The 12,991-nt window shown below is 40.0% G+C and overlaps 1 protein-coding gene across 2 annotated transcripts in view; it reads left to right on the top strand.

Moving 5' to 3' along the window:
• Nucleotides 1–1,114: 1,114 nt before the first annotated feature.
• RAB3IP (RAB3A interacting protein) overlaps nucleotides 1,115–12,991 on the top strand; it is a 37,555-nt gene continuing 25,678 nt past the window's right edge. The window contains exons 1-3 of one of the 2 annotated variants that reach the window (XM_046672019.1): nucleotides 1,115–1,313; nucleotides 11,434–11,708; nucleotides 12,378–12,636. In XM_046672019.1, coding sequence (XP_046527975.1) covers nucleotides 11,458–11,708; nucleotides 12,378–12,636 — 510 coding nt within the window. In that variant the 5' untranslated portion in view covers nucleotides 1,115–1,313; nucleotides 11,434–11,457. Of the gene's footprint in view, nucleotides 1,314–11,428; nucleotides 11,709–12,377; nucleotides 12,637–12,991 lie in introns of those variants that run through there. The other variant, XM_046672011.1, reaches the window with a different exon arrangement.

The following is a 12,991-nucleotide window of genomic DNA, read 5'->3' as shown; positions in this document are numbered from 1 at the left end:
GCAGAGTGCCCACGAGGACGGTGCTGGGATGGTTGGGGAGTGCAGAGTGCCCACGAGGACGGTGCGGGATGGTTGGGGAGTGCAGAGTGCCCACGAGGACGGTGCTGGGATGGTTGGGGAGAGCAGAGTGCCCACGAGGACGGTGCGGGATGGTTGGGGAGAGCAGAGTGCCCACGAGGACGGTGCAGAGGAAGGCTGAGGCGTGGTAGGGACATTGTGTGTTGAGGTGTTGAGGGAAAGCTTTGAGGATATTCTGAGTGAGTACACTTTTTCAAACTAAATCTTTGTCCAGTATAGTTCTGGTTAAGATGTAGTTCAACAAAGGGTAGTAAATTGGTTACTAAGTTAATTATTTAAATATGCTTCATTTCCTAAAAGTAAAATATCTGAGCTTTTGAAAACTCTTTCCTAGCTCGTGTCTCCTTTTCTGTACTGCCGTCCTTAGCTTTGCCAGTTACTTTTTTTTTTTCCCCTTTAATGCTTCCAAAGCACCGAGTATGTGTCTCCATTTTGGCACCCATTAGTTCTGATATTTACGTTGTACTGTTTATTGACGAGGAGTCTTCCTCCAGTGTACCCACGCTTTGAGGGCAGGGCAGGGCTCGGGTCCTCTCGCCTGTGTTAGAGCTTTAGCATTGGGCCTGCAACCTGCTAGGCACTGTGCTGTGTTTGCTGGTGGAGGGTCAGCGGAAGAATGTTTGGGTGTGTTGGAATTGATCTAGCATTGATATAGAAATGAAATGAGTGTTCAGAGTGAGGATTGTGGGCACTGAGGGAGAGAGGGATACGTAGAGCAGGTGGCGTTAGTTGCTAGCTCTGTTTTCCCTTCTGCTTTTCCTTTCACCTTACAACTACGTGAAGTCGTTTCATAAGCTTAAGTGGTATGTAGTCATTGTTAGGAAAAAATGAGAAAGTAATCTTGATTTATCTTAGGATATCAGCAACACAAAATTAAATAGCTGTAGCCATAAGCTAAGATTTCTTAGATCAGAGGAAAAAGAATGAAAATTATTGAAATAGTTCAAATTTATGAGAGATTTGTGCTTGTCGTTAACAACAGGGTTGTAAATGTGAGCATAATGGAAGTTGGTGAAACTCTACACAAAGAATATGAAATGACAGTTTAGTACTATAAAGAAACTTTGTTCAAGAATGTGAGAGTGCTCTAGAAGTATTCAGGAGCATGCAGATGATGGCTTAGAACAAATTAAAAAAGTGAATTGCAATTTGATGCGTCTAAAGAAGAGTGATTGTATTGAGTATTTGTTCTGGGGCACCTGTTGACAGGGATAAAATACGAAGAAACAACCAAAGTAAGTTTGAAAACAGTAAGTAAATCTTTGAAGTAATTTCCTGTTGAGAAGAAAATGATATTTGAACTCAGAGAAGTTAGTGACTTGCCCAAGGTCACACAGCTGGTCAGTGACAGAATCTGAACTGGAAGGAAGGTTTTCTGAAGCTAGTTTGATAAAATGCTCAGGTTTCCCCAAACTTTTAAAAACTCAGTTTCTCCAGTCTTGATGCTCTCAGGGTACGTACTGTTTTATCTCTTTTTTTTAACAGAGGGAGCTGGAATCACTGTCTCCGCTCTTCACTGCTTTGCTGTTCATTTCCTCTCTAAAGACTCTTAGTGTTGTTTTTATCCCATCAGTGTATGCTTCATTGCCTATTGAATGTTTAGGTGACATACATTCTTACATATACAAAATAAGGAGGCTTCCACTGTTAGGAAAAAGAAACTCACAAAACAGTTTTTTAAAATATTTCTGTTCCAAGGATTTGTAATTAAAGACAATATTAGTAACCCAGTAAGTTCTGAGCATTTTCTGAAACCCTTCACTTAAGAATTTGCAGTAACTAAAATCTCTCAATATGTCTAGTTGTACGTTTAAGCCCTATGGACTCAGTAAATGGAATTAGCTGTGGTCTATTTTAATAAAAGTGGGAAGATTGTGTAGCTTCATTGATCATCTGACTAATTTTTCCCTTGACTTATTAATTAAATTCACACTTATAAGCATAAAATGCTTCTTAAAATGTAAATGTGAATTTTTTTGGTTACAACCCAAATGTTAGGTTGGAAAACCAACTTTAAGATTATAATAAAAGTTAGAAAATGATTTTTTATATATGTACTTTTTTGTTTTACTTTTTCTCTTTTATTTATATTGTGTTGAATAAATCTCAAAGCTTTCTAATTACAGAGACTTTCAAATAAAATGAGTAGACTCCAAAGTGTAATGAACCTCAAAGTTCCCATCATCTAGTGCAAATAACCATCAACAGTGGTTAGTCCTGCCCCGTCTGCTTGTCCCCCTCCTGTATTATTTTGAGCAAATTCTAAGCATTGTATTATTTCATCTGTAAATTTTTCAGTATGAATTTCTAAAAGAGAAGGGCAATCAGTTACAATACTGTTACACCCTTAAAATAATTAACACTAATTCCTTAGAGTCACATATTCACAGCTTTTCTAAATACACAGGATAAGCCACTGTGGTAAAATCAAGCTTCTGTTTATGTTTATTTATATGCTTTTTTCCCCCAAGTGCTATAGGGGGGTGAAAAAGTGTTTAAAATCCCAGCATGGCAGCAAAATAGAGGAGGAAGTGATGATGCCAAGAGAATTTGGGGGAAAGGGTAGAAGCAACACAAAGCAGTAACAGAAGCTCATTCATAACAGTGCGTTCCAGGAAACTTCAATTTCTCTTTTGGAAAGTGAGACAAGGGTTCAGGGGTTAACCTGCGTTCTTCTGCTGGAATTGTTCACTGCTTCTGGTTGGTTAGACCTGCCCTAGGGATCCTCTGGCTTGATCTAACCTCTCTCTGAGTCCACCCCTCCCTCCCTAATCAGTTTTACCTTTTAAATGATTCTTAGATGGAGTGGAGTCAGGTACATCAGGATTTGAATCCCAGCTGTTATTTATTGACTGTCTGACCTTGACGAAGAGATAAGAAGCATTTCAAAGGCATACTGTGAGGAGTAACTAGAATGATGTATACAATGTATATGTGTGTATGTCACACATACACAATGTAATCGTGTAGTATATATGTGTGTACACTTGATCTTAGCCAAAAGGCCAAGAAGCGATGTATATGTGTGTATATGTGTATGTATCAATAAAAGTGAAGCTATTGTTCGGAATACTTTTCATATACATATATGCCTCCACCCCCTCACTTCCCAATGCATGACCTTGGCGTTCCATCAGACCTTCCTGATCTCTTGCCTAGCTGGTGCAGTCATCTCTTAACCAATTGTCTCTAGTCTCTTCCCTCTAGTTTAAGGCCTCATTGCTTTGGGAGTCCTTTTTCTAATGACATCACAGTACACCTGCACTTTCTAAAATGTACAGCTGACCATCTCTTCAGGATAAACTCCAAGCAATATTTTCTGTGTTAAATGAAGCTTTTAATGATCTGTCACGTCTGCCTCTCCAGCCTGGTTTCCTGTCGGTTTTTCCTTTGTTAGTATCATTAGTGCCAAACACTTATCCCCCGACTGTCCTGTCCTGTTTCCCAGCCCGTCTGTTGGACTCCTATTCAGCTTTTAAAGTCTTAACTTATGTTTTGCTTCTCCTTGAAACGTTCTCCTCTGTCTCCTTCCCTCTCCACATCCTCAGGGTAATCATATAGTGGCTCATAATAGGCTGTGTGCCATCTCTTTAGTCCGTTTTCATACCTGTGTTCTTAGGACTTAGTGCCAGGATTTGCCCTGAGGAATCGCAGCTGGCAGTCATCCTTCCATTCCAACAAATACAGTCGATAAAAATTTATTAAACACGCTTATTTTATACCAGAATTATATGTATAAAATGTATTTAATAAATATATATTTTTAACTGTTGATAAAGACTTTCAAGGAAATGAATTAATTGATGGAATTTGTAACACTTTAATTCATTATACACTGTTGAAGCAACAATCTGATTTTTAATGACAGAAGCTGTTTCTTCCATAATTCGTGCTAAATTAAGAAGTCATTTGGGAATTAAAGAAAGCATCTGGACCTTTCTCCCTGCCCTCCAGCGCCCAGCAGTCTGTCAATAAATTAAAAGAGAAAAATAATATGTTACGTAATTGTTAAACTTTTTCTTTTGACCTTGAGTTACTTAATTTCTATCGTGATAAAAGTGAAATAGATTTCATATGTATGATACAATATACAGATGCTTGCTTTGTTGAGGAAGAACATTCACAGCAGTAAGCTTTTAATTTAAAAAATATATTTAAACCAACAAAACAGCCGTTGTTTTTTGTCCTCCTTGATGATGATGTTTGTGCTGATACAGTGTACTGATATTTGGCAAGTATTAGTCAGAAAACACCTTAGAGACATTATAATTAGTAATAACTAATTTTATTTATTTATGTATTTCTGCTTTTTCTCCCCGAATACCCCCAGTACATAGTTGTATATTTTAGTTGTGGGTCCTTCTAGTTGTGGCATAGTAATAGCTAATTTTAATTGGTAAGTGGCGGGTAGGTGCTAAGTGCTTTTTGTGTGTTGTCTGACTTAATTCTCATGGCAACCTTATGAGATAGGTTCAGTCATTACCCCTATTTTCAGATGAGAAATTTAGACTTAGAGCTCTGAGGTCACTTTATTTGTGACTGGTCAGCTAGGATTTGAGCCTGATCGCGAGTCCTGGCTTTTAGGTGAAGTAGCAAATGCTGGTTAATTTTTCCTCTTGGGAGGGCAAACCCTGGCCTTCCTTCTAACAGGTACACTCACCACTTCACACCCAGGACCCCTGGGTCCAGTTCTGTCACTAAATAGGTGAAAACATTTGCGCTCAGAGGAGTTTAATCACCCGCCAGAGCCTGCAGGTGTAGCTTCAGCCTGGTCGGGACGGAGCCGTAGCTTCCACTGCAGGTGCTGGTGTGTCTCTGCCCCGATGCCACATGCCCTCCTGGGCTGGAGATGACGGACTTGCCAGAGTGTCATGCTTTGAGGAATTGTAGTAAATACAGAATTAAGATTATTTAATTTTCAGTGTTAAATTGGTATGGAAAAAGATAAAAATCACAGCTTTAAAATGGTTTCTTCCTACAAGTAAAGCCTGTGTTTTCCAAGGTAAGTCAGATGAGGGGAATGTGCTCTCTGTGGGAAAATGGATTTTATTTGTTCGTTTGGACTGCTGACATAAATGGAGGTCCTGAGTTTCATTTAAATGATACATATCCATTTTATCCATGTCCTTCAGATGTTTAATTGAAAATTAATATTTTACCAGTAATTTGTCTTAATTTCCTGAGTTGTCTTAGGGGTGCCTTTTTTTTTCAATTAGAAAATTCATTTTAATTAGAAAAAATAATTTTTATAACTAGGATTTTTCTGGACATTCCTTAAGTGAGTAGTACACATGAAATTCTTAGGAACTCAGTTAACTGACACATAGTTAACTTTTAGTAAATATTGGCTGCTGTTTTTGCTGCAATAATACTGACTTCTCGAAAGAAGAAATAACAAATACTTATCAGGGATCAGAAGCAAATTGATCCACTTTTCCTTTTGATTGGAAATCAGCTTTATCACTCAGAACTGAGTAATAATAAAGCCAGCCCAGCTGTGTTGGTAATTCACCCATAAGAATTTCGTGCCGTCATCCTTCTCCCGTACTGACAGTGATCCTTGACAAGTTTAGTGTATGAATTGGGATCATCTCCAGTGGGAATTAGTTCTCGAAATCACTCATTACTAAATGCGAAGAGTACTGCCGCTTAAAAATAGCAGTTTACTTTACTCATGTAAGAACTTTGAATATGAAACCTTAAAGCCTCTGTGTGTTTTAAAGAGCCAGAGACTTTTGGACCAGTGTGGTTGGCAGCTCATTACCAGCTAAGTTACATTTTATAGAAATTTCACGTGCTTGAAAAAGGGGTTAAATTTAATCTTAAAATACCTTTTCAGAAGGGGCTTGAATTGAAGTAATATTTAAATGTACCCCCGAATGAAGCCGCCGCAGGTCGAGGCTCTGCTCGGTGGTGCTGTGTGAAGTGCTGCACGCTTTCTCTCTGTCAGTTCTCTCCATGTGGGGCCAGACCCGAGGTGCAGACTGGCCCAGTCGCCTGCAGAAGGCAGATTCAGACCTGCCCCCTCTGAGGCTTGTTTCTCATGTCTGTAGCGTTTGTTCCAGTTTACGCGATATTTGTATTTTCCGTAAATGCTTTGCTTTCACACCTTAGATGAGCCTGGAAAGCCCTTCCAAGGGCTTTGTCTGTCTCATTAATTACTGCTTGTTCTTCTGGTCTTCAGCTTTAGTTTCTCAGGAAGTCCTTTCCTCTGACTTGCCAGCCCTCCTGTGTGCTCTCTCCATGCGTTTGCATCTCCTGTGGTGTTTATCACACTGTATCATCGCCTCTACTTGTCTATCTCTTTTGCTGTATTGATAGTATTTGGGAGTAGAGAAAGTCTTTCATCTTCTTTCCCCAGAGCCTGGCACATAGTAGGCCCTCAGTAAGTGCTTGTTGAAAGAATAGCTGAAACACTGTGTGTATATATAGGAAAAGTAGGGTGAATGTTGCAGGGACCGTGCATTTGACTTCAACTTAAGGGGAAGCGTTTTTGTTAGAACCATGTAACAGTGGAATGGCAGGGCGGTGCCAGTGGTGTCGCGCGTTGTGGTGGCGCGCAGACGGGCCCCTGGAGTCTGATGGCCATGGGTTTTCATCCCAGCCACCCGCAGCTGCAGCTGGAACCTGATGTTACTAAATGCTCAGTGACATTAGCTCCCATGATGGAGACGCTGCCCTGTAATTCTGCGTGCTGGGGACTGGTAATTGGATGGCTCAGCCCCCCATTCCCTCTCTCTCCCCAGGTTATTTTGAAGCAAATCAAAGTAATTTTATTTCATCTTATAAGTACTTTAGTGTGTGTCTCTAAAAGATACAGGTTTTTTTTTTACATAACCACAGTGCCATTACTATCCCTAAAAATTGACGATACTTCATAATACTATCAGTAATATCCTGTGTTTACATTCCCTTGATTGTCTCATAATATTTGTTTTTACACTTGGTTTATTCACATAAGAATCCAAACAAGGTCCACATGTTGTATTTAGTTATATCTCTTAAGTATCTTTTTAAATCTAGAAATCTCTTCTACCTCTTTTTTTCCGGCTTATTTACTGAAAAAACCATGTGGTTTGTTCAGTCGAGCTTCCCGAAGTCTAGACTTTACTGTTTTCGTCCCTGTGGTGTTTAATATGTTCCTCTCTCCTCGATATTTCCTGTGAGCTGGTGAAGACCTAGAGGCTTGATTGGATTGGGGTCGTTTCTTTTTCTTAGGGGGGCGGGATGCTTCATGGATGGGTGTTCATTTCCTCTTTCACCACACGATCCTCAAGTCTGACTGTCTCCCTCTTTGTGATAGATGTCATCAGTAAGTTCAGGTACTATCACTCCGATCCAGGAACTGTAGAGTTCCCCAGATAGATTTTTACCTTAGGGTTTTAATAGCTGTTGATAATTACTGCCCAGACCCATGATTTCATTAGGATGGCAAAGTTGTATTTAGTAAATGGAATTCTTTTAAAAGGAAGGACTTTTTCTCATAAACTCTTTAGTTTCCTGTTGTTCAGGGAAGTCAGGATAAATCCTTTATTTACCAGTTTTCAAAATAATGAACTGGTTCCATAGCACCAGTCAAAGGGGACCAGTGAGATTTTGTTTTCGTCTTATTTTTACTCTCAGGAAGTCATGGATTTAAAAATGTTTCTGTTTCAAGTCTTCACAGATACCGTCCTTTTTGGTGTTCAGGTTGTCCCTCTGGTCAGTGATGCTGTCCAGTGGTCTTGAATGGCTTTCTTGCTTCCTGGTGGAAAGATGTGCCCAGGGTCTGTTTGTCCCTGCCCTGGGCTGGGCCATTTTCCGAGGAGCTCCTGTTCTCTTTTGCAGGAAATGCTGTCTTGGGCACGAGAGGCACTCGCCGCTCCTGAATTAGTTGCTGCTGTTATCCCTTCACAGTGGATAAAGTTAGGAATTGTTTTTTAATGGAAATTTTTTTCTGATATTTCTGATTCAAATTTAGGACTTCTCCAGAGTTTTAGCTTCTTTGATTTTGTATTTAAATTTCTTATATGCTGAAAATCTTAGTTCCAGATTACATTAACATAACTTATTTGCTTAATCTTATTGTATGTAATAGTTTCAGAATAGCAACATCAGGATTGTTACTGCTGTGATTACTGAGAGTCGGTTATGATTTCTTTCGTTTCTTTTGTCCTTACAATATGTTCCACTAGGATGCACAGTTTTATTGCTATGTTTAAAAATCATTTGCAATAGCTCTTTTCTATGTGGTTAAGCTACCATTTCAATATACAGCTAGGTTCATTTGTTTCATTTTTAGGGATTCTTTTCTAACATTTAATTTTGTTTTATCATTTACATGGTTCCAAGCTCAAATTCAAACCTACAAGGCATGGTCCATTCAGAAAAGACTAGTTTTGTGCCTGTCCCCTTTTGCTATAGGTAACTATTTTTATTAGTTTTTGGTTTATCCTTCCACTTCTAAAATACAGGTAATACATACATATATGTATGTGTTATGTAAACATATAAATAAACTTGTATTTTTTTCTTAAAGGGAGCTTACTATATACAGTTATTCTGTTTTTTAACTTGTCAGTAGCTCCCCAAGATGACTGCGTAGCAGTATGTAGATGTCATTCCTTTCCTTTTACAGCTGTCTGGTGCTTCATTATGAGGGTGTATGTTGGTTCATTCTATCAGTCTTTTGCTAATGCTGCTAACCTTATGCATGTGTCTTTTCTTTTTTTATTTTGCCAGTTCGTCTTTGGGATAAAGCTCTCAAAGTGGGCATGCTGGGTCATAGGTTTAATAAATCTCTCATTTTGCTAGATATTGTCGAATTTTCCCCCATAGGATTGGTACCGTTTTGCATTTCCAGACACGCAGATTCTGCATGCTTTATGATTTGGTGAACCTCTGAGGTATAGAGAGGTGAATTAGAAGTACGTGTATAGGAGAAGGGAACTATCGTACATAGTCACTGATAAAATGCCAGAGTTCAGTGGAAACCTGTTTTCTACCTTGAAGTGAATTAATTAGTAAACTGTATTCAAGTGAAAATGAAATATTCAGGTCATATGTTTGCTTGGTGTGTGTTCATGTGTGTGTATTATGAATAAGGAGTGAGCAGTATTCTTTTGGATGAAAAAATAATAAATTATAATTGAGTAGTAAATACTTTAAATTCCTTGTTAATATGATCTTTCATTTGGCGCAGTGAGTATTTTAGATGAAAAACAAGAATTGGTTTCATTTTGAGGATTGAAGTTACCCTTTGCTACAATGAAGAAAGCCTGGTGTCTGGTGGTTAAGATCTGGTGCTCTCACGCCTGTGACCTGGGCTCGTGGCCCAGTCAGGGACGACACTTCCCATCTGTCAGTTGTCTTCCTGTGGCGGCTGCGTGTGGCTGTGATGCTGAAAGCTCTGTCACTGGGATTTCAAATATCTGCAGGGTCACCCGTGGTGGACAGCTTTCAGCGGAGCTGCTAGACTGAGACAGACTAGGAAGAGGGACCTGGCCACCCACTTGCGAAAAAAGTGGCCATGAAAACCCTGTGAACACAGTGGAGCACTGTCTGATAAGCACGGGCAGGGGAGAGGATGGCGCAGACAGACAGGCGGGTCCCCTCCGCTGGACACAGGGATGCCAGGAGTCAGAATCGACTTGACAGCAGTAACAACAATAAAAACAATAAAAAAAAATCTCTTGGATTTGAAATTTGGCACTTGTAGATTTAGTGGTTCCAATCTTGATTGTCCAGTCTGTGACATGTAGTAATCTGTAATTTTGAGAAACTATGTGAATATTTGGTCAGCTCTCTTCTTTCCCAAATTTACTGCAGCCTTTGTTGTTCCCTACTTGCCTTATTTTGAACACTTGTTATTAAGAGTATGTATTTTATGAAGTAATTATGTGCTGTATTGGTGCTTGTGTTTGGGAATTTTGGGAAGTTCTGGGAAGGTATCACTCAAGATTGTCAAAGTACTATTGTAGGAAGGAAAAAACTGGGAAGAGAGGTTGGGTTCAGATCAAGGTCACAGAAGACCTTGATTTTCAGGCTAATAAGTTTGGACTTCATTCTGTAGATACTAGGAAATCAGTAAAGGATTTATAGGATTTCTTTTAGATTCCTCAAGTGAGAAACTTGAGTGGTACACGTTTTAGTTTTCATGTAAATTTGGGATGTAACTGAGTAGTTTTATGAACTGTTTTTTGCTTAGGGAGAAATGGAAGCATCCGTGTTAGCGTTAATGGCTGATTGTGATAAGTGTTTACTGAGGCCGAACTTTGTACCAGGGGCTTTCCGTGGATTATCCCCTCTAATCCTCACAGCACCCTGGAGAAGGAGGGAGTATTGTTGTCCCCATTTGCATCCCATCAGAAGAGAAATTTAAGGCTTAGGGAGATGTAATACATTACCCTGGATTGGAACCTGGACTTATAAAGGAAGGTATTAGGACAGTCAGTGAAGTTTGACTGGTGTCTGTTGATTAGACGGTAATATTGATCAGTGCTAACTTCCTGATTTTGATGATGGCTTTGTGGTTAGATAGCAGACTGTCCTCATACTGAGGATATATATATCTTGAGATATTAAGGGACAGTGGGCATCATGTCTGAAACCTCTTCTCAGATGGTTCCAAAATGTTAACGATTTGTAATCTGGGTGTAAGATATACAAGAGTTCTGCAACTCTTAGGTAAATTTGAAATTATTTCAAAATAAAAAAGAAAAGACAAAACACTGACTCATCCAAAGTCACGTCGTCAGGATGAGGCAGAAGAGAACAGCTAATTGAACTTAGATCTGTCTCATTCGAAGTGTGTGCATCGCTTTACTGTCTCTTCTGCCTGTTCCAGCCAACGTCCCATACAATAGCAAACTTAAAAATATCTAGCAAATTTTTATTCATTCCTCCTTACTTATTAATTGTACTTTTTTTTTTTTACCTCCCCAAAGTCCCAGCGCATAGTTGTATATCCTAGTTGTAGGTCATTCTAGTTCTTCTGTGTAGGACACCACCTCACCATGGCTTGATGAGCGGTGTGGAGGTCCATGCCCAGGATCCAAACCAGTGAACTCTGGGCCGCTGAAGCAGAGCGTGTGAACTTAACCACTGCGCCACTAGGCTGGCCCCTAGTTGTGCTCACTTGAACAGCGTAGCTATCACTTTCAAGTTTATTCCAAATCTGATGGTTTGCCTTTTGTATTATGTATACTCTGAAGTCACTTAATAAATGTTAAATGAGTGTAGTTTTTTTTCTATTTCTTTTGTTGTACATCTATGCTTTATAATGGGCTCTTAGATGCGTTTTATAATTTACACATCTTAACTTAATTGTAAATGCCACTGTCTCAAAATAATCACCTGCCTTTTGTCTTAGCGTAGGTTATCTTATGATGAGGCTTTGCTATGGCTCGTGACCCCTTGGAAGGCTTCCATGAAGTAAACCTTGCTTCTCCTACTTCTCCGGACCTTCTTGGTGTGCGTGAACCGGGAACTCAAGAGCAGACTACCTCACCAGGCGTCATCTACCGGCCGCACCCGTCAGCTTTGTGCTCTGCCCCCATTCCAGCTAACGCCTTAGATGTTTCCAACCTTCCTACACAACCTGTGTATTCATCCCCCAGACACTTAAATTGTGCAGAAATACCTAGTGTCAGGTAAGAGATCATCAAAATGCTTATTTTGGAGTATTGTATTAAGCAATGGACAGCTTGCTTGGTTACCTTATTTTAAATTTTATTATCTTAGAAAATTTGAAGAATGTAAGCTTGCCCATGAAGAGCAGTGCATGTCAGTGTTCAGGAGCAAGGCTCACAAAGCTTTTATGTGAAGGACCAGAGAGTAAGTGGTTTAGGGCCGTCCAGCCTCTGGCAGCCATTCAGCTCTGCTGTTAAAGTGCGCAAGAGTCGCAGACAGGACGTGGGTGAACAGGCTCCAGTAAAACTTTACGTGTGGACACGGAATCTTCAGTTTCATGTAATTTTCTTGTGCCACAAAATATTATTATTTTTATTTTTTTCCAACCATTTGAAAATGTAAACATCCTCGTTGGCTTGGGGGCCTTGTAAAAGCAGGCGGCAGGCTGGGTTTAGCCTGTGTTTAGTTTGCCGACCCCTGTTCTAGATTAAAACGTTCTGTTTCTGTGCTGAGGTGATAGCCATTAGCCACATGGGCTCTTAAGGACTTGAAATGTGATTGCTTTGACTGAGGACACACTGTTGTTTAAATATAGTGGCTGTCAGATTGGCTAGTGCAGTTTGGGACCTGTGCGTTTGTGCCAGTTCCGTTTGAGCATTTGCTGATGTCTTCTGAACTCTCCTTTGCAGCATCCATGTGACAGACCCGGCGCCTTGTCCTGCCTCTGGAGTCACAGCTGGGTTAACTAAATTAACTTCAAGAAAAGACACCTGTAATGCAGAGAGGGAGTTCTTACAGGGTGCCACTGTAACAGAGGCTTGTGATGGCAGTGATGATATATTTGGGTTGAGTACTGACAGTCTGTCTCGTTTACGAAGCCCGTCTGTTTTGGAAGTCAGAGAAAAGGGCTATGAAAGATTAAAAGAAGAACTTGCAAAAGCTCAGAGGGTAAGCAAAAAGATATTTTATTCTTTCATATATTATATTCAAAATTAATATTTACCCATGGAGTGGGACAACTCAAATGAGACCATTGCAGATCTCCACTTAAACTTCACATGTGCACGGCCTCCCCTCCCGCTGGGCAGCATTAGGAATCTGTGAAAGTGTCTGAGACTGAAGCAGCTCATCCAGGAGTGCCAGCTGCCGAAATGAGATTCTGAAACTCTTCTCGTGCCCCTGGATTCTGCTCCCTGTCTTGAGTTCTCTCTAATGCAGGTTTGGTGGGTTGTGTTCTGTGTGTGGGTTTTCCCTCCTTGTTTGTGGCTGACTTTATGGTTATTTACTTGAAGTCATACAGTCT

The sequence above is a fragment of the Equus quagga genome, chromosome 1, assembly GCF_021613505.1.
Source record: "Equus quagga isolate Etosha38 chromosome 1, UCLA_HA_Equagga_1.0, whole genome shotgun sequence".
NCBI classification, from domain to species: domain Eukaryota; kingdom Metazoa; phylum Chordata; class Mammalia; order Perissodactyla; family Equidae; genus Equus; species Equus quagga.
The sequence above is the reverse complement of the archived record's forward strand: the minus strand, read 5'-3'. Positions and strand labels throughout refer to the sequence as shown.